Source organism: Peromyscus eremicus, chromosome 18 (assembly GCF_949786415.1).
Source record: "Peromyscus eremicus chromosome 18, PerEre_H2_v1, whole genome shotgun sequence".
Lineage (NCBI taxonomy): Eukaryota > Metazoa > Chordata > Mammalia > Rodentia > Cricetidae > Peromyscus > Peromyscus eremicus.
In genome coordinates, this window is record NC_081434.1 from 2,410,886 (window position 1) to 2,432,375 (window position 21,490).

The window sequence follows — 21,490 nt, forward strand, 5'->3', positions numbered from 1 at the left end:
CCAACTCCACAGTGAGTACCTCCCAACTGCCTGTAACTCCAATTCCAGGGGACACAATAATCTGGACTCTATGGTTACTCCTACATACATGAAATACAGACATATATGCATGCAGATAAATAAAAAATAAATCTTTAATAATAAAATAAGTATAATAGTTGACCCAGAGACATGGAAGATCACTTTTTATTTCCAGCCACATTGGGAATCATGGATTAAACATAGCAGTTTCACCTGTGGCTCTGTGTCTTCCATATTCACACTGAGGGAAGAAAAGTCAGGCACCTATGGATGTCGCTCCACACGACAAGGTTGTACTGAGCCCAGGAATCTTCCTTCTCCTAAGGATTCATGACCTCAGCTACACTCCGATACCCCCAACTACAGAAACAGATGTCAGCTTCACAGAGCTTTGGCAGGCTTTGTGGATGTCCAGTAGACTACGGTGTCCACAAGAAAAGTAGGCAGATAGCTCACAGGAAGGAACAAGAGCTTGGCATCCCAACCAGCTGAGTACCGAGTGCGAGGGTGACAGGAAGTCAGTGCGTGCTCCATGCAGTCCGTCACCAAGGAGAGGTCCTCACTGCAGTTTTGATCCAGTAAGTTTATCACTGACAGATCTATGCAGAACAAGAAGTGATTCAGCTGGTGTTGACCTCCACCACTCCTGCTCTAGACCAACAGAGAAGAAAGCTCTAGAACCCATGCCTCCCACATCAGAAGCCATGCTCAAGACTAGCCTGTCCCAGGTCATCAAGAGGAACACAATTCAGCTTCAAGGAAGAAGCCTACATACTTGCCACCTGGGTCTCTGTTCAGGGAAAAAGCCCAAGCTCATAGAACATCACTGCTCCCTGACTCAGGCTTCATTTTCATGTCATGATAATAAGGGGGTCAAATGAAACAACGCTCTTTGTTCTAGAAGCCAGGACCTCTCTATGTGGTGAGATGCCCACCTGGTACCAAGGAAACAGAGCTAAACATGATCATTTTCAGAATAAACACTTTGGGGTGACTGCTCTCAAACGCTAACATGAGACTCAGAATTCTAGACTCATGCCAGGCAATGGTGGTGCATGGCTTTAATCCCAGCACTTGGGAGGCAGAGTCAGGCAGATCTCTGTGAGTTCGAGGCCAGCCTGGGCTAGAGTGAGTTCCAGGAAAGGCACAAAGCTACACCAAGAAAACCTGTCTTGAACCCCTCCCCCCAAAAAAAGAATTCTAGACTCATCTTTGCTTGGGTCCACAAAATCCACTCACAGGATGACAAAAACTTCTCGCCATAGACCTCTTTGACTTCTGAGGTGGCCTGGTCCCACACCATCTTCACATTTGACGATAACCTGTCACTTTTGGTCACATGAGTCTTGAAGCCTCCTGGCTCTATAATAGCCACCTTCACCCCAAAATAGGAGAGTTCCCTCCTGCAAGACAGACAGATGTCAAGGACTTCAGAGGATTATCTGTAAGAGGACTCACAACAAGAGTACAGTGACATGGCAACATGAGCCTGTGGTGAGGAGAGGTCACAGTTGTGGATGATCTGGGATGTGCAGTAAATGGGGATGAAACTGTGGTGAGGGCATTGCCTCTGTGCTTTGGAATGTCACACTAAGTGTTTGGTGTGTGTAGCTCACTGGCTAAACCTAGACTCCAGGTAAGACATCTCTGTACACTCTGGGTACAAAGGGACACCCTTGCCTAAGTCACCGCCCCCAAACCTGTCCCAGGAAGCTCTCAGCCAGCTCCCCCACGCCCATGCACGTGTCTTCCTAGAGCCCGTCTCTGGCTGCTTTCTTAGTGCCTCACATTTACCGTCACCCCATTCCCTGCAGCCTACAGGTTACCAGGCACAGAGAGCTCCCCTGCTTCAATCTCTTCCAATTTGCCTTGCAAAGATAGTGGAGTACATTCTTGTCCGTGACTCTCAGGCTCCCTATGTGCCTGCATGCACTCACCTGCGCAGCCTCCTGCCTGTATCACAGACTCATCCTTTTGTCTAGTAACAGCCAACAGGACATCCCATCAGTCAACGGCCACCTAGAGCCTGAGACAGACAGATTTTCCCACCAGCCTTCCTAACCAGGGCCCCAAATCTGATAACGACTGAGGAACCAGAGATAGCCACTCCAAGTGGCTCCATAGTCTCTCCCTCTCTCTCTCTCCCTCTGCCCCCTTCCCTCCCCCTCTCCTTCCCTCTCCCCTCCCCCTCCCCCTCTCCCTCTCCCTCTCTCTTCTTTCATTTTCTCAGTTGTCAGAGTTTTTATGATGGGCAGGGGGAACACCTTCTCGTGATTCTAGAATGAGTTGACTATAGACTCTAACAAGAGCCTAGAAACTACTATGTGAGAGCTGAGTGAGATGCTCAGCCCACCTCAAGGATATCCTCAAGTTGAACATCATTAAAGGTCACAAGGGTCTGGGCTCTTCCCAAATTACCATATGTCTGACTTTACCTCAAAAAATGTTCTGCTTGTGCACCCTCCTCCAGAGCAAGACTGTTGTGAAATATTATCTTAAAGTGTGTTGGATTTTTTTCCTACTGCTTTTGTTAACCATTCAAAGATGTGTTTGATTAAATAAAATTAACCTCTGACAGGAGGCTGAGTCAGCAAGTAGCTGACAGGAAGTGGTAAGGAGGAGCCACGTGAAGCAAGGATTTATTAAGTGGGAGCTGAGAGGACACTGGATTCTTTGGAAGATGCCAGCAAAGGGAAGGTGAGCTACTTGTTATTCAGCCTCTCCTCTGAGCAAGCAAAATTCTACCTCAAACCTCGAATTGTGAGTTCTTTAGATTTAGATAAAGTTTCCTTTAGTAGCTTTGAAAGAGTTGGTGCCTGAGGGAACAGAATTCCCTCAGGCTGTGGCCCTTGTGGTGGAAGCCATTGCTTAAGGGGCAGTCACTGTAGATAATAAAAACAATGATTGGCACCCAATGGGTGGTACAATCACATGAAAGAAGGGGTCACACCAGCCAGCTCTGCTGCATCTGCTTCTGAGGCTCTCTACTGCAGGCTCTGCTGTATCTGCTGTCTGGACCCCTCCATGCTAGCAGTCAGCTGCCACTTGCCTGGAGAAGTCAGCAGAATTGGTGAGAGATTTGGGAAATCCTTTGGGAGAATAGGAGAGAGTTTAAAAGAATTTTTTCTACATTAAGAATGGGAAACATAACCATGTAGGGTGCTAGGGCTCTCTATACTGCTACCTTAGATGGCTTAAAGTTAGAAGCAGAATATGGGAAGATAAATGATTTAACTAACACTGGTATAATACCAATAATAATTACTGTCGGTATGGTAATTAGTATCTTATCGATAATAGCCTTAGTGAGTTTTGTGTGAATGTGTATGTGTGTGTGTGTGTGTGTGTGTGTGTGTGTGTGTGTGTGTGCTACATATGACAAGTGGATTAATAGGATGCAGGCCTTGGAAAGATATACTAATGATAAAGAAGAAAAATGCTCAGACACAGACAGAGGAATTTAGAGCAGAATTCACCACACCATTGCATTGTGAAACTGGAGAGGAATGGCCTAAGGTTATTAGAATATCAACTTTAATACATCCAGTTACTGTTCAACAACAACAACCAGATGATACATATCCCCAAGGCTATGCACAACTGAATTGGAATCCCATAGATATGTTAGCCTTAAAGAGATTTAAGGAAGCAGTACTTTCATTTGGTATGCATTCACCCTTTGTAATGCAGATGTTAAATTCATGGACAACTAGAAAAAAAATTATTCCACAAGATTGTAAGGATTTAGTTTTAGCAGTATTAGAAGCTGGTCCTCAATTACAATGGAGTACTTGGTGGAAAGAGGAAACCAGGGCCCTGGAACAATGAGGTAGAGATAGAGATCATGAGATTTCCCAAGACCAAATTCTTGGTGAGGGTCAGTATGCTGATTTGGAAAGACAGTGTATGTTGGATGATAATACCCTGATTCTATGCCATCTAACAGCTTTGAGTGCTTAGGACAGGGTTGAAGAATCAGGAAAGAGGACTAAGTCATTTACTAAACTTGCACAAGGCCCAAAAGAAGCTTTCACTGATTTTTTTTTGTACACAGATTAACATCAGGTATAAAATAGAACGATATCTGAGCCAGTCTCTAAACAAATATTAATTGAAACTTTGGCTTTTGAAAATGCTAATGCAGAATATAAAAGGGTGATTAGGCCTTTAGGGGCAAGATCAGCACCCATAGAAGAATGGATTAGAAATACAGTCAATACTGGCTCCTATACTTCTAATGATGATACTTGGATAGGAGCACTGCTTTCTGAAAATATGAAGAAAAATCAAAATGTTAGGTGTTTTAATTGTGGTAGACAAGGTCATCTGAAAAGGGAGTGTAGGCAAGGTGCTCCTAGAAATGATGTTTATTCTAAAAATAATTCAAACAGAAGGCCTCAGCCTTCTGGAGTATGCAGAAGGTGTGGCAAAGGCCAGCACTGGACTAATGAATGTAAATAAACAAGGGACAGGCAGGATAACCCTTTGCCATCAGGAAACACTCTGCAGGGCATCTCAAAGGCCCCAATATCAAATGTAGTTCAATCTTTCCTGCTAGCATTGGGGAAAATCCTCCACAGAATGATTAAATGATTTAATTCCTGTTGTTAAAAACTGCACTGATCTGGATGCCAAAACAGCTTTAGAAGACAGAACAAAATTTTCAAGAGAAACCATAAAGCAAATATTTTGGCAAACTTTTTATAAATGATCAAAGACCAAAGTTAAAAATACAAATAAATGGCATAAAATTGAGGGTTTGGTAGACACAGGTGCAGATGTAACAATAATTGCACCAAAACCATGGCATCCAGGTTGGCCTCTACAAGAAGAGGAATTGTCAGTTTGTCCCAAGTAAAACAAAGTGCAAGATGGGTTGAATGTATAGGGCCAGAAGGACAGAGAGGAAAAATAAAGCCATATGTGGCTAATATAGCAATGAATTTATGGATGTGTGGTTTAATACAGCAATGGAATACTCAGATTAACATTTCCCACAATCTCAGAAACAAACTATAAAATAAGAAATGCTTCTGAGAGAAGTACCAAAAGATACTATCAAGGACAGTCACAGACCACTCAAGCTGTACATAAGCAGGGCACCACAGCTGTTGGTATATTTCAAAGATACCAACAGCCCTAACTTTAAAATGGCTGACTGACAAACCTGTTTGGGCGAGCAATGGCCTATGACATCAGAAAAATTATAGGCCTTAGAAAAGCTGGTACAGGAACAGTTAAATGTTCAACATATTGAAGAATCAACCAGCCCTTAGAATTCTCCTGTATTTGTTATTAAAAAGAAATCTGGAAAATGGAGAATGGTAACAGAACTAAGAACTATTAATAAAGTGATTAAGCCAATGGGCTCTTTACTGTCTGGAATTCCCCTGCCTTCTCTATTTCCTAAAGGATGGCCTGTTATAGTTATTGATTTAAAAGATTGTTTCTTCACTATACCTTAACAAGAAAGGGATAGAGAAAAATTTGCCTTCATGGTGCCTACTTATAATAATTCTCAGCCTGTTAAGACATATCAATGGAAGGTTCTCCCACAATGGATGTTAAACAGCCCTACCCTATGCCAATATTTTGTTAGACAGTCGTTGGAAATAATTCATGTACAGTTTCCTCAATCTATAATTTACCATTTCATGGATGATATTTTGCTAGCTGATTCAAATGTAGATACTTTAGAGAAACTGTATAAAGAAGTAAAGAAAAATTTGCCATGCTGGGAATTACAACTTGCTTCTGAAAAAACACAAAGAGGAGATTCTTTTGTATTAATTACTTACTTAAGCTATAAAGTAAGTTTACAAAAAATTTAACCCTAAAAGGTACAAATCAGAAGAGATTAATTGTGGACTCAATGACTTGGGAGTTGTTGGGAGATGTTGCCCATCTACAACCCACTATTGGAGTAACAAATCAGAACTGAGTAGTTTGTTCCAAGTCTTCAAAGGTGACAAGAACTTAAATAGTCCAAGTGAATTATCAGCTCAAGCTGAGAGAGAATTGGCTTTGGTGGAAAGGAAATTACAGGATGCTCCCATGGATCATTTGGATCTGAAACTTGATTTCTTTCTGGTATTTTACCCTCTATGCATTCCACTACAGGGATTTTAATGCAGAGGGAAGATACAATATTAGAGTGGATTTTTTTTTTTTCAAGACAGGGTTTCTCTGTGAAACAGTCCTGGCTGTCCTGGAACTTACTCTGTAGCCCAGGCTAGCCTCAAACTCACAGAGATCCGCCTGCCTCTGCCTCCCGAGTGCTGGGATTAAAGGCGTGCACCACCACCGCCCGGCTGAGTGGATATTTTTACAACACATATAGAGTGAAAAATTAAAGACATATGTGAAAAAGGTTCCTGAGTTGATTCTAAAAGGAAAATTAAGACTTCGTCAATTGACAGGAATGGACCCAGCAGAAATTGTAGTTCCTTTTACTAATGCTGAAACTGCTTCATTATGAGCAGAAAATGAAGATTGGCAAAGAGTTTGCAAAATTTTTTTGGGAGAGATAAGTAACAATTATCCAAAAAGCAAGAGATTTCAGTAAAAAAAAAAAAATGAATTGGATTTTACCTCATATAGCAAAAGGTACCCCAATTTCTGGAGCCCCTAAATTCTATACTGATGTAAATAAATCAGAAAAGTCAGGTTATAAATCAGGAAAAATAAGTAAAATGGCTCAAAGCCCTTATGATTCAGTTCAGAAGTCAGAATTATATGTTATTCTTGTGATATTATTAGACTTTTCAGAAACTCTTACTATAATTACTGACTCTCAATATGCAGACAGAGTTGTCTTACATATTGAAACTGCTGAACTTGCTCCTGATAAGTCAGAATTAACTTCATTATTTATATAATTACAGGAAATGGGAATAGGAATCATCCCACCTATATAACACATATCAGATCTCATACAGGTGTACTAGGCACAAGATAATGATAAAATTGATCAGTTATTAATAGGAAATGTGCTGGAGGTCTCAGAGTTTCATATAAAAAAAATCATGTCAATTGCAAGGGTTTAAAAAGTGATTTTTTCCATCACTTGACAACAAGCCAAGGAAATTATAAGAAAATGTCCTACTTGTTCCTTGTATAACCAAACTCCACTACCTGCAGGAAGTAACCCAAAGGGTACTCAAAGAAATGAAATTTGGCAAATGGATGCATTTCATTTTGCAGAATTTGGAAAATTAAAATAAGTACACCATACCATAGATACATATTCTGGATTTCAATGGGCTACTACTTTGAGTTCTGAAAAGGCTGACTCTGTAATTACACATCTATTAGAAGTAATGGCCATTATGGGGATACCTGTACAAATTAAGACTGACAATGCTCCAGGATATGTGTCTAGTAAAATAAAACAGTTTTTTGAATGTTATAACATAAAGCGTATTACAGATATACAACACAACCCCACAGGACAAGAAGTAATGGAAAGGTCTAATCAAACTTTAAAAGAAATGATTAATAAACAGAAGTGAGTAACAAAGACACCCAGTGATAGAGTACAATGCTTTATTAACTTCAAATTTCTTAAATGCTAATGAAAAAGGAACAGCTGCAGAGAGACATAGGATAATAGAAAAAACTGATGAATTAAATCAACCTATATATTTTTAAGATGTATTAAACTCAGAATGGAAAACAGGATATGTGTTACATTGTGGGAGAGGTTTTGCTTTTGTTTCCACAGGAGAAGAAAAACTATGGATACCATTAAGATTGATAAAGAATAGATTTGAACAGGAGAACCTTCCTGATGAGGAGAGGAGATAGCTATGTGTTAAATTGGCCTAATGGTATAGTATATTTCTACCTGGATGGAATTTCATAAGTAGCCAGACGGTGGTGGTGCATGCCTTTAATCCCAGCACTTGGGAGGCAGAGACAGGCAGATTTCTGTGAGTTTGAGGCCAGCCTGGTCTACAGGCTGAGATCCAGGACAGGTACCAAAACTACACAGAGAAACCCTGTCTCAAAAAAAAGAAGAAAAAAATTTCATAAGTCTTCCTAAATATTTGTTTTTGTTGTCCTTTACAACTATAAAAGGCAAATGGTCTTTTTGTAGTCCCAATTTAGTTAAAATTTAAAGCTGGCTTCAGGGTTGGAGCGTGGCCCTCTCCTTCTCTAAACCCAAGCATGTTTGTTAAAGGAAAATCCAAAATCTCTGTCTCTGTCAGAAGAGCTACCTGATGTTGGACAGAAGAGAACCAAAATTTAGGAACTTTTCTATTGCCAATAATCTCATAATTCTTTGGTTTTATTTTAACTATTTAAAAACTTTTCATAGACATAACTATTAGCTCTAAATTTATAAGACTATTCTGTATATGACATTTAAAATGTTTAAGTTTTCAACAGTGAACAATAACCAATCATAACAGCAATTTTTGATGTCTCTAATAGAAGATTAGATTCTATAGGGATGATAGAAGATTAGATTCTAGGGCTGGAGAGATGGCTCAGCGGTTAAGAGCACCAGCTGCTCTCCAGAGAACTGGGGTTCAATTCCCAGCACCCACATGGCAGCTCACAACTGTCTGTAACTCCAGTTCTGGGGCAATCTGACACCTTCACACCAATGCACATAAAATAAATAAGTTTTAAAAAAAGATTAGATTCTATAGGATATAGAACCACAATGATTTCATGGGGACTGTGGTGATGCCATTAAGGGGACAAGCACCCACCCAAAGTCAGTATCAAACTGCTCAGGACAACTCCAAAGTTGCTTGCAGAGAGGGTCCAGCCTTATAGGATAGTTCAGCCAGGATTTCAGATACGCTCTGCACTTTCCCATTACACAGAGACCAGACAATGAATGTTACAGCTGGTTTTCTCAGGACTTGGCCAATATTTCAGTTTTCTCAGGGTGTCATCACCCCCAGGCAACAGGAAATAATATTGGGGACATGACACCCATATTCCTAAGACATGGAGAGAACGGTATTTGGTCCTTTGGTGGGTTATGGATGATTGTCATCATTAATGGGGGTTGTTTATTAATTGTTACTGGTATTGACAAAGGAGTAAATTATACAAATGATATTATATTCAGGGATCTCTTTGAAAAAAGGAGGGGAGATATAGGAATGATAAGATAGAAGGGTGGATTATTGAATCTACTTTAAATAATAGGGTAGATTATTGAATCTACTATAAACTAAAGACCACTTTTTGATAGCAAATATTGTTTATTTGTAAGGACTTTTGTATATTGACACATATTTAAGGTAATTTTTGTTGCAACACACTGATGTTTCTGTTCTTGTTTGGGAAATTTTTGTATATTAAAATTTTAAGGTTATTTTTGTTACTTTATATTGCTTGTATGTTTCTACTTTTTTTGAGGTATTGTGCATATGCAGTTCATTTGGAAATGTAGGGTGAAGTTCTAGTTTTTGAAAGCTGTTATTATAAACTAGGATAATCACGAAACATAGGTTAGTGCTTAGTCATTTATAACAATTAAAATTGTAGATATGTTAGATACGCTTTCCAGATCATACAGAGATACATTTTAGATAGATAGATGGTCTTCAAACCTTTCAAAGACCTAAAGAATATGGCATTTAAGCTGGGCGGTGGTGGCGCACGCCTTTAATCCCAGCACTCGGGAGGCAGAGCCAGGCGGATCTCTGTGAGTTCGAGGCCAGCCTGGACTACCAAGTGAGTTCCAGGAAAGGCGCAAAGCTACACAGAGAAACCCTGTCTCGAAAAACCAAAAAAAAAAAAAAAAAAAAAGAATATGGCATTTAAAGTGTTTTGTTAACTTAGGGCTTTTCATAACAATGAGACACATCTGCTCCTGGAAGTACCAATTTATTTCAGAGATAATGGGCATTGAAGAAACTCCTTGTGGCATTTACTTTCAATGTGGTAAGGCTAGCCATTTGGGCAAGAAGCTGCTCTTGCCTGGACTGCTTGACTGTATGTTGTATAAACTGGACATGCAGGACCCACAGGAAAGTGACCACTGGACTTTGTCAAAACAAGGCAAGATGGTCCTTCAGGGTTCCTGTTTCACAGAAGAAACTGCCGGACATTCTGCAGGACACAGGAAAGTGACTGACAAACTTTGCCAATGTAGGTGGGACAGTCTTTCAAATTTCCTACATCACAGAAAAGTCTGCCAGATATTCTAGACCTGTAGGCTGAAGATGGATGCCCCAATGTTGCAGAGGAACTTTCCAGGCAGTAAGATGTCTCAATCATTTCTAGAGTTTTTGGAAGTTGTTTGTAATGCACTTTTTGTTTACTTATATAATATTATATACTTCTGGGGTCTTTAATGGAATTGAAGACCAGACAGTTATAGTTTCAGTTTTCCTTAGATATGATAGAAAGTAAATTAGGTATAAAATTTTGTATTCATTGAGATAGGATAGATTATGGAATATTTTCTTTAAATTTACCAGTCATAAATAAATTGGAATTCAGTACCTTGTGAATGTAATCCTTACTTAATAATTGTTCTTACCATATACAGTCTTACTATGTTAAAATTAAAACCTTTTGATTTTGTTTAGAAAAAAAATGGGGAAATGTTGTGAAATATTATCTTAAAGTATGTTGCATTTTTCCCTACTCCTTTTGTTAACAATTCAAAGATGTGTTTGATTAAATAAAATTAACCTCTGACAGGAGGCTGAGTCAGCAAGTAGCTGACAGGAAGTGGTAAGGAGGAGCCATGTGAAGCAAGAGTTTTTTTAAGTGGGAGCTGAGAGGACACTGGATTCTTTGGAAGATGCCAGCAAAGGGAGAAGGTGAGCTACTTGCTATTCAGCCTCTCCTCTGAGCGAGCAGAATCCCACCTCAACCTCGAATCGTGAGTTCTTTAGATTTAAAGTTTCCCTTAGTAGCTTTAAAAGAGTTGGTGCCTGAAGGAACAGAATTCCCTCAGGCTGTGGCTCTTGTGGTGGAAGCCATTGCTTAAGGGGCAGTCACTGTAGATAATAATAAAAAAAAAAAAACAGTTAACAACAAAGATACTATTTTTTATGTGCTTTATGTTTTGCCTGCATGTATATCTGTGTGAGGATGTCAGATCTTGGAGCTGTAGACAGATGTTAGCTGCCCTGCAGGTTTTGGGAATTGAACCTGGGTCCTCTAGGAGAGCAGTCAGTGCTCTTAACTGCTGAGCTAGCTCTCCAGCCCCAAGCAGGATACTATTTACTGAACTTGACAGGATGGTGGCAAACAGTTTTCATGCTGACACATTCCTTTAATTCAGGAGATAGATCTGTACAAGTTTGAGGCCAGCCTGGTCTACATAGTGAATTCCAGGACAGCCAAGGGTACATAGTGAGGCCCTGTCTAAAACAAAGAAAAGATAAACTTAGCCCCTGTCTCAGGCTGCCCTGTCATGGAAGTGTGTTCCCAAGGAATGATCACTTACCTCCAATAGGGAGACAGGGAGAGAAGCCCAAAACCAGAGAGTGTCCTCTCCAGGATGGGATAATAAAGGCCATGATCAAACAAAACCCAATGCCAATGCTTCCCTCACAGACCCACATCCCTGTCCAATACCTGAGGGAATCCGAGAAGGCCTCTACACCATGCTTGGAGATGCAGTAACCACCACCAAAGAAAGACACTCGACCCATGATGCTGGAGACGTTGACCACACGGCCTCTTGCCTTCCTCACTAAGGGCAGCATGTTCAGAGTCACATCGATCATGCCCAACAGGTTCACATCCAGTACCTTTGCAAAGTCCTTCTTGGTCAGCCACTCATTGGGACCCGAGGGGGTGGAGATGCCAGCGTTGTTGACCAGGCCCCAGAGTCCTGGGGACAGTGGGAAGAAGAGAGAGTCACACAGCGCAGGTATAGTAATGGGTGAAATGCACATTCAACAAGGTAAGACCAATTGGACATGTGTATACTGGAGAGTAGGATGCAGTGAGGAACAGCATGGCATCATCAGGGCTGGGGACGCATCCCAGAGGTCTAGGCTCACAGCATGGACACCTCCCTCCTTTAAGTCTTCATGGCCCAGATCCCTGCCTGGGAAGCAAGAAGCAGTCACTTCTCACTTGCTGATTTTAAGATTTTGAAGACATGGTGTGCCTCTGTGTATCTGGAGACCATGAAATGATGATTGTGTTTTACACAATATTCCCATCCTTGAAGATATTTTACTTTCCGCTGTGTTTTCAGATATCTCTGAGCAGTTTACACACTGCTGCCTTTGTCTTTCAAGTGGCAAAGAAAGACAGGTGAAAGGCTCAGGGTGTGTAGTACTTGCCTCCCAAGCATGAACTCCTGCACTGGAGCTCCACAAGCCACATAGAAATCTGACAATGATGGCTTGATTGTAATCCTGCCACTGGAGATGCCTAGACAGGAGCCCATATCCTCAGCACACCTGTGAACCCCAGTTGGGAGATCTTTTCTTTAAAACCAAGCAAACAAAAGCCACACAAATAAAACAAACAAGATAGACAGCACCCACATCCGAGGGTGTCTTCTGGCCTACATGCCTTGGCACGTCCGGCATCAACACTGAGCAACTTCCCTGAGGTGCTTACACAACACAAGGAGAACCGGCCAGAGCAGGCAGTGCTACAGCATGACTCCACACTCGGCCCCAGAAAACAGAGCCCTCTCTTAACGCTCATCCACAGGACACCGCCGCCTGCCTCTTGTAGTCACTGCTACAGATCTTCAAGCAACCACCCAGTCAGTGCTGTACACCTCAACAGTGCGTCTTCCAACCACCGCGCCTGGCCAGCTGGGGGCTGCTTGATCTAAGGCTACCGTGGTGCTTGTTGGTTATGAAGAACTCGCCCCAAAAGCCACGTGTCACCTCAGTCCAAACTTACACCTTGCCCTTCTGAGGAATGCAAACTGTTTAACCGAGGTATTTGATTGTTAGAATGCCAACCCAAGCTAAGGAAAACTGATTACCAGAATAGTGCTAATGATTACAAATGCAGGAAGATGTGGATGGTGGCACACACATGAAATCCTAGTACCAGAGGGGCTGAGGCAGAAAGATCCTGAGTTCAAGGTCAGCTCAGGATCAAGATTCTATCACAACAACCCAAGCTAAAACAAACGCACAAATGTACCAAACATTCCCAACTTCTGATCCCAGGATATGGTTACATTAGTGGGCCTTTGTAAATGGTTAAGCTTCTCTACTTCATTAAATATTATCAGGCAAACCGGGCAGCGGTGCCACATTTAATCCCAGTGGCTGGGAAACAGAAGAGGGCTGACCTCTGAGACCTCTGAGTTGGAGGCCAGCTTGGTCTACGGATCAAGTCCCAGAACAGTCAAGAAACAGAGAAACCATGTCCTGAAAATAAAATTATCAAAGAAATGAGGAGGTAAAAATTGCTCCACTATTTTAAGTGAAAAGAAAGTACTTATTTTAATGCATACAGATTAAAATGTTAATAGTTTTTTATCCACTAGGTGCTGAATTACAGCTTAATTGTTGTGGCTTTACATGTTCCACTGTTTTGAACAATCACCATGTTTTCAACTTATTCTTAGATTTCTTATAAACCAAGGTTGCTCTTCTGGCCCATTAGTTAACACTACCAGCTTGATGAAAGAAGAGTTACCCTTCCTGGTATCTTACTTTCCCAGTCAGTCCTTAAGCTTGTCATGGCCTGCTCTGCACACAGGAACCATCTTGTCTCCCTGCATAGAGGATGGCAGGCGACAAGTAGATCCCCTCCAGCACGGCCCCAGATACCCTGCACACACAGCCCAGGGCCAAGTTCATCCTCTCCTCTGGAAAGGGACCCTGCTCTAAGCTGGCACCCAGCATCCAGCAGTCTAGGTTTTCTGCATAGAAGAGATGACAGAGCACAGACAGGAAGGTGATGAGGTGAATCCTCCCCAGGGCACCTTCTTACCAAGACCAGAGAGCTTGGGAGACAGCAGGTAAGGACTGGAGAGAAACATCAGGTGATGTTCAGGGGAGGGCAGGAAGCTGCTGGTACTTCAAGTCCCCCAACCCCCTTCAGGAATCTTTCCAGGGAGTGAGAATGGGAGACCCCTTCACACAGAGACACAAACCAACACACACACAGGAATCTCAGTGGTACCTCTGTTCCCAACACGCTCCTTCACCCACTGGGTGGCTGCCACAATACTCTCTGTCTTGGTGACATCGAGGATCACTGTCTCCAGCCTATCTGATGTCTTGCTCCTCAGCTCCTCAGCTCCATTTTCTGTCAGACATGCAGCCAGCACCCTCATGCCTCTCCTGTCCAGCTGTCTGGCCAGCAGGTTCCCAAAGCCCGAGTCACAGCCCGTGATGAAGACATGCTTGTCTTGGAGATGGCTCACCACCTTCCTCTCTCTGAACAGGCGCAGGAGGTTCCACAGGCCCAGGAGAACCACCAGGTAGAGCCACATGGCTTGCAAAGGACAAGCCAGACTCTCTCAGAAAAAAAATGAACCTGGCCAGATTTCAGACAGGAGAAATATGAACACAAAGGTCAGTGGTCCTTCAGGCTTCTGGCAAGGATGCCTAGTGTTCCTCTCTGGTCACTCTTTCTCTAGAACAGTCTTCTTCTGTTTTAAATCCTGCTGCACTTCTCTGTATTTCAGGTTGGTTTTCTGTGCTGATGAACAAATGTCCTTCAGCACCTCACACTTAGCAACATCTCCCTAATTGGTCCACTCCCCTCTGCCCTCCTAGGCACATATCAGATCCATCTGTGCCAAATGACTCAGCGTCCTTACCAGTCAAGGACCAGGCTCAGTGCCCTTGTGTGCTACAAGGCACATCTAAACACAGGTAGAACACTACTGGGAATGTACACTTGGACTACAGACGCACTTACCACAAAATTTCCCCCTTAACCTACGTTTCTTCATCGACTGCAGTACTCAGCAAACTGACTCTCTGTCATTCCCTGCAGGACCACAGGAAAAGGCCAAAGGATGGGGCAAGAAGACACCAGTTTCCTTCCCAGAGAAATACTGTCTGGACTGGGGAGTGGGGAACCCTAAATGTGGATTCTGACCTCAAACATTGTGGTGATATTTTGTCCCCCAATATATTGTGCACCCTAATAAACTTATCTGGGGTCAGAGAACAGAACAGCCACTAGATAGACATAGAGGCCAGAAAAATGGTGGCACACACACCTTTAATCCTAGCACTCCAGAGGCAGAGATCTGTCCGGATCTCTGTGAGTTCAAAGCCACGCTGGAAACAGCCAGGCATGGTGACTCACACCTTTAATCCCAGGAAGTGATGGCAGAAAACAGAAAGGTGTATAAGGTGTGAAAACCAGGAACTAAAGCTGGTTAAGATTTTAGGCTTTTAGCAGCAGTTCAGCTGAGATCCATTCAGGTGAGGACTCAGAGGCTTCCAGTCTGAGGAAACAGGATCAGCTGAGGAACTGGCGAGGTGAGGTTAGCTGTGACTTGCTCTATTTCTCTGACCTTTCAGCGTTCACCCCAATATCTAGCTCCTGAGGTTTTTTTTGTAATAAGACCTTTTAAGATTCGTGTTACAAAACATAATCCGTCCTAGTTTTCTGCTTATTGCTGTGATAAACACCATGAATAAAAGAAACTTGTGGAGGAAAGGGATTTCACAGCTCAGAGTTTATGGTCGATCATGAAGGAACCCGGAGGCAGAAATGAAGCAGAGGCCGTGGAGGAACGCTGCTTACTGCCTTGCTTCCCATGGCTGGCACAGCCCTGCTTTCTTACACCACCCAGCATCATCTGCCCAGGGATGACTCTGCCTGCCGTGAGGTGGGCCCTCCCACGTCAATCATTACTCAAGAAAATGCCCTTCAGCCACGGTTCTCAACTTCCCTAATGCTGCAACTCTTTAATGCAGGTGTTCTTGTTGTCCTGACCCCAAACCATAAAATCTTTTTTTTTTTTTTTTGCTACTTCATAGCTGTAGTTTTCCTACTGTTATAAATCATAATATAAATATGTGATATGCGGGATATCTAATGTGTGCCCCCTGTGAAGGGGTGGGCCAACCCCAACAGGATCGTGACCCACAGGTTGAGAACCACTTCCTTACAGGCAATCTGATGGCTGTGTTTTTCTCAAGTGAGGTTCCTCCTCCCTGATAACTTGTGTTACGTTGATTAAAAAAAAAAAAACAACTAAACAGGACATAAACAAAACTGGAAACAGAGGGAATGGGGTCTGGGAATGCCCGTGAAGGAAACTCCCACAACTACTGACAGGGAACAGGAGGATGCCTTGGATAGCCCTTCCCCAGCTCTATTCAGCTTGACATGACTGTAGTCATCTTGACTTCTAACGACCAGGATTGCTTCTCATTGACACCAGACAGTTTTCCCTGCCTAGTTTCCCAGCAAAATGGAACTCAACAAACTCCTCAAGCACTGTGTAGAGTTTTGCCATTGGTCCAGGCACAAGCCTGACTCTGCTTCCAGGGTCAAGTCCCTCTCAGCTAGGCGGAAGTCACTTTTGTCTCTCTGACACCAGAACTGCCGGGATACAACTGTTCTTGTGGTTAAGGACGAAGAGTTTGTTCCAGATCAGAATCTGAGGGTACGGCCCCTCACAACAGCTAAAGCATGAGTTGCCTGGCCAAATAACTTCTGCATGAAGCAGAAAGAAATGAAAGTTGATGATACGCTTGCCCTCTCATTTTTTATTCAGTTCAGGATTCCACCTACAGGGTGGCTGTGGCAGTTTGAATGTAATTGGCTCCCATAATCCCTTTAGTCCCATAATCTCATAGGGAGTGGCACTATTAGGAGGTGTGGCTTTGTTGGAGTGGGTGTGTTCTTGTTGGAGGAAGTGTGTCACCGTGAGGGCGGGCTTTGAGGTTTCATCTACTTAGGATACCGCCCAGGGTGTCAGTTAACTTCTTGTTGCCTCTAAGTTAAACTGTAGGACACATGGCTGTTTTTCAAGCACCATGCCTACTTGCATGCCATGAGCCCCTCCGTGACCTGAACCTCTGAACTGTAAGGGAGCCACCACAATTAACTGTTTTCTTTATAAGAGTTGCAGTGGTCATGGAGTCTCTTCACAGCAAAGAATCCTAACTAAGACAGAAGTTGGCACCAGTAATGGGGAATTGTTCTGATAGGCCTGACTGTGTGTTTGTCTGGAGGAATTTGGACTTTGGTACTTTGGGTTTGGAAAGCAGTGAATGCTTTAAGCACTGCTTAATGGGCCACACTAGTAGGAGCATGGAAGACAGAGGTGCTAAGAGATATTTGAACTATGGGGGGCTCAGTCAAGAGGTTTCAGAGAAGAATTCTAATGTGTTGCCTAGAGATCATTCTTGTGATATTTTGGTTAAGGAAGTGGCTGCCTTTTGCCATGGTCCAAAGAGTCTGCCTGAGGCTAAAGTGAAGAGTTTTGGATTAATTCTGTTGGCAGAAGAAATCTCAAAACAGCCAAGTATAGACTCTGTCGTATGATTATTAGTGGAAACTCTAATGAGGATACATAATGAAAGGAGCAAGCTGACCAAGGAGAAATATCTGAGGAGAAAAAGGGCACCAGAAAGTGGAATGGAGCTAAACCCTCCATTCAAGGACATAGAAGGATTAAGAAATGGAAAAAAAAGAATGATGGCCTCTGGCCACCATGGCACATGCCGAGGCAGGCAGAGGCAGGTAAATCTCTGTGAGTTCAAGCCCAGCCTAGTCTAAAGAGCAAGTTCTAGGACAACCAAGCTTAGGCACTGAAGGAAAACATAACACATTAAGCTGGTGAAGATGTAATCAAACAAGGGGGCCATCTTCAAGCCCCAGGAAGCAGCAGAACTTGGCAGCTTTGGCCACGTGGTTCTGGCTTTAGAGTTAAGGATAGAAGAAAGGAGTTAGCCGGGCAGTGGTGGCGCACACCTTTAATCCCAGCACTCGGGAGGCAGAGGCAGGTGGATCTTTGTGAGTTCGAGGCCAGCCTGGTCTACAGAGTGAGATCCAGGAAAGGCGCAAAGCTACACAGAGAAACCCTGTCTCGAAAAACCAAAAAAAAAAAAGAAGAAGAAGAAAGGAGTTAATATTCTGTGGTTCTGGTTAGCTGGGGCAGAAGAATCAGCTGTGATTAACAAGATACCAGGACTACTAAAGCAAAATTTTGCTTTGCTGGGATACTTGATGCTGGTCGTCTGGAGCTAAGAAATTAGCAGTGTTTAAGAAGAGACCAGCTGGGGGCTGGAGACATGGCTCAGCAGTAAAGAGCACTGGCTGCTCTACCAGAGGACCTGGGTTCAATTCCCAGCACCCACATGGCAGCTCACCACTGTCTGAGCTCACCAGGGAATCTGAGACCCTCACATAGACATACATGCAAGCAAAACAACAGTGCACACGAAATAAAATGAGTAAACAATAAATAAAATATTTAAAAAAAAAAAAAGAAGAAGAAGAAGAGACCAGCATCACTGAGGTGAAATCTTCTGGGAGGTATTTCCTGAGAGAACACAGAAGTGTGTTCCAGAGGCAGCCAAGGTTGTACATTGTGCTGGCAGCTGCCCTTGGTCATGTGTAAGAGTCACCCAGGTGGTAGTGGTTTTGAAGGCATGAAGGGTCATGGAGAGCTGCTGAGACTTGGCACTGTGAGAGGCCAGGAGAGGCCATTGGTGAAGGTGTAGCCTCAGCGGCAGTTGAAGGCCCAGGACTGAAGGGGTCATGCAGAGGAGTTGATGTTTGGCACCGTAAGGAGATCCTACGAGAGGCTATTGGTGGAAGTGCAGCCCAGCTGCAGCAGAAGACCCCAGCGTTTTGGAGATGCCAGTGCCATGGGACGACCGCCAAGAACAGCAGCCGTGGGGTGGAGCCTGCCAGAGCCTAGGTGACGAGCTGTGTGTGCTGCAGAGGGCAGCTGGGGAAGTGACCCCAGCCTGTGGTGTCATATTTTGTTTGTGTTCTGACAATAAAGCTTTCCTGGAGACCAGAGAGCAGAGCTAGCCACTATTTAACCACAGAGGGCAGACAGTGGTGGCACACACCTTTAAACCCAGCATTGGGAGAAGGAAGCAGGAAGTTCAGGAGTTCAAGGGCACGCTGGGACACATGACATTGAACTAGTCTAAATGAGAAACAGAGCCGGGCGGTGGTGGCTCAAGCCTTTGATGCCAGCACTTGTGAGGGTCATTCCTATGACCCTAGCATATGGGAGGCTCATGCCTTTAATCACAGCACTAGGGAGGTGGAGACGAGACAGGATCCCAGGCCCATTCATTCTGAGGCTTCATAGATACAGGATCCCCCACCATTCATCTGAAACTACGTAGAGGCAAGAAGTCTCTCTGGTGGCTGGCTGCTCTGCTTCTCTGATCTTTCAGCTTTCACCCTCAATATCTGACTCTGGGTTTTTATTGTTAAGACTTATCAGGATTCCTTGCCACAAGCCCTTTGGAGAAGATCATGAATGGATCCCAGATATTTGACAGTTGAAATTTTCTAATTATCTAAAATGTTAGACATGCCAGAGTCATGGGATACCTTCTGAGGAGAGGTGCTAACAGGGATTGGAACCAGTCCCAGAGAAAGAAGTGGGTTGCAGTCAACAAAGCTGAACAGAGTTGGGGTCCTGAAGAACGTTTGACATCAGTGTGGAGATGCAGTTTGGAGTTTGCCCAGCTGGTTTCAGTCTTGCTCTGGCACAGTATTTCCTCACTATGCTCCCTTCCCTAAGTTTTAAAATGGTAATGTAGATCCTATGCCGTTATGTGTTGGAAGTATATGATCTGCTTTTTGATTTTGATTTTTTTACAGGTGGTTACAGTTAGCACCCGGGTGCTGGTCCTCATCTCATGCACTAAGACTTCCTTGTTCCCTGACATCAGGCTCGGATGCCGTCATTGTCCTTCCTGCTCTGGGTCTTTCTTGCACACACGTAGATTCCAGACTCCTCAGACACGCTCAAATAGGAAAGTCTCAGTTGAACAAGGACCACAGAGATGACAAGATAACTGAACTCCCCAGGCACCCAGAGCCTGAGTCACACCTACTGGAAAGGTGTTAGTTCCCTGTACATCCCGGCAGGACAAATGGGAAGGGATTTCCCTTCAGGAGACTTAGGCAAGGCCAGAGTCTGAACCCCATACGACTGTCCATGGGGAGTTCTAGGATGGGGTACAGGATGCCACATCTCGCAGGGGTCACAAAGAAGAGGGATCAGGGAGCTAAAGAAATGGGCAGAGACAGAACCCAGGCTTTCGTGATTTAGATGAAGGGGAGAGAAACCAGTGTCTGTGGCTGGAGAGATGATTCAGTAGTTAAGAACACTTACTGTCCTTTCAGAGCAGCCAATTCAGTTGCCGGCACCCACACTGCATGGCTCACAACCACCACAAACCCTACTCCTAGCCTCTTTGGGGACCTGCACCCTCATGGCACACATACACACTAAATCATTTTTTTTCTAAAGCACACTGGAATCTAGGAAGAGCCGGGCACCCCTGCTGGTTGGCTCTAGCACTTCAGTCTCATCACAGGTCTTAGCTTGGAATCCATCGCCATGAACGCCAAGGCATTCCTGTGAGGTCCATGCTCTCCATTGTAAAGGTGTACCTCCCCCACGTCCAGGTCTGAAAATAATGATGTTAGGATTTTGACGAAGATTGCATTGAAACTGTACACTGCTCTTGTAAAATAGTCTTTTTTTTTTACTATGTTAATCCTTCCAACCAATAAGTGTGAGAGATCTTTCCATCTTCTGAGGCTGGGCACTGGGAGAGACCAGGAGAGACCACTGGTGAATATGCAGCCCCAGCTAGCATGGAGACAGCAGGACAGTTGAGATTCTAGCCCTGGGGGACTAAGACAGCAGCAGGAATGGAGTGGAGCAGGCCTGAGACGTCAGACACGAGACAAACTGTGTGCACTGAGGACGGCAGAGCTGGAGATCTGGAGAGGTTCGAGGGTTTGGAGGCAGAAGATCCTGAGTGAGCCCAGATGTCAGATCGATCTACAGCATTGAGATCTGCTCTGCTGGAATTTCATTTGGATTAAGTGTCCTTGTTTTTATACAGGGTGTTTCTTCCCCTTTGGAGCAAGAAAATATTTAATTGTTTTGATTTTTCAGAACCCCACAGTGTATGTTTTAAAAAGACTTTGAACTTTTAAGGGATTTTAATGTTTTAGAGAATGTGAGACATCAAAGTCACATTTTGTGTTTAAATTGTGATATTTACATGAAATCTAAGAATAAAAAACAAAAAGGAAAGGTTGTAGTATAATACTGATATATCGTGTGTCACAATGTCAGTGGGTCAATTGTGCTGGTTACTTTCATGAACCAGACACAGGCTAAGGACATCTGGGAAGAGGAAATTCAACTGAGGAATCACCTCATCTGATTGGCCTGCAGGTATGTCTATGGGCTTTTCCTTTAATAGTGATGGCTGTGGGAGGGTCTGTCCCACAGCGGGTGGTGCCACCCTTGGGTATGTGGTCCTGAGGTGTGTGAAAAGCAAAGCTGAGCCTGCCATGAGAGCAAACCAGT

The 21,490-nt window shown here is 43.5% G+C and overlaps 1 protein-coding gene across 2 annotated transcripts; it reads right to left on the reverse strand.

Annotated features, from left to right (window-relative positions):
• Window positions 1-402: 402 nt before the first annotated feature.
• On the reverse strand, window positions 403-14,428 carry LOC131895135 (retinol dehydrogenase 7-like). 2 transcript variants are annotated; one of them, XM_059245564.1, is made up of 4 exons: window positions 14,116-14,428; window positions 11,581-11,839; window positions 1,261-1,424; window positions 403-611 (listed from the first exon to the last, which is right to left on the reverse strand). In XM_059245564.1, exons 1-4 carry the CDS (start codon window positions 14,426-14,428, stop codon window positions 403-405), a joined length of 945 nt encoding a protein of 314 aa, XP_059101547.1. The 2 variants fall into 2 exon arrangements, with proteins under 2 accessions (XP_059101547.1, XP_059101546.1); XM_059245563.1 differs by having other exon boundaries at window positions 403-620.
• Window positions 14,429-21,490: the final 7,062 nt, after the last annotated feature.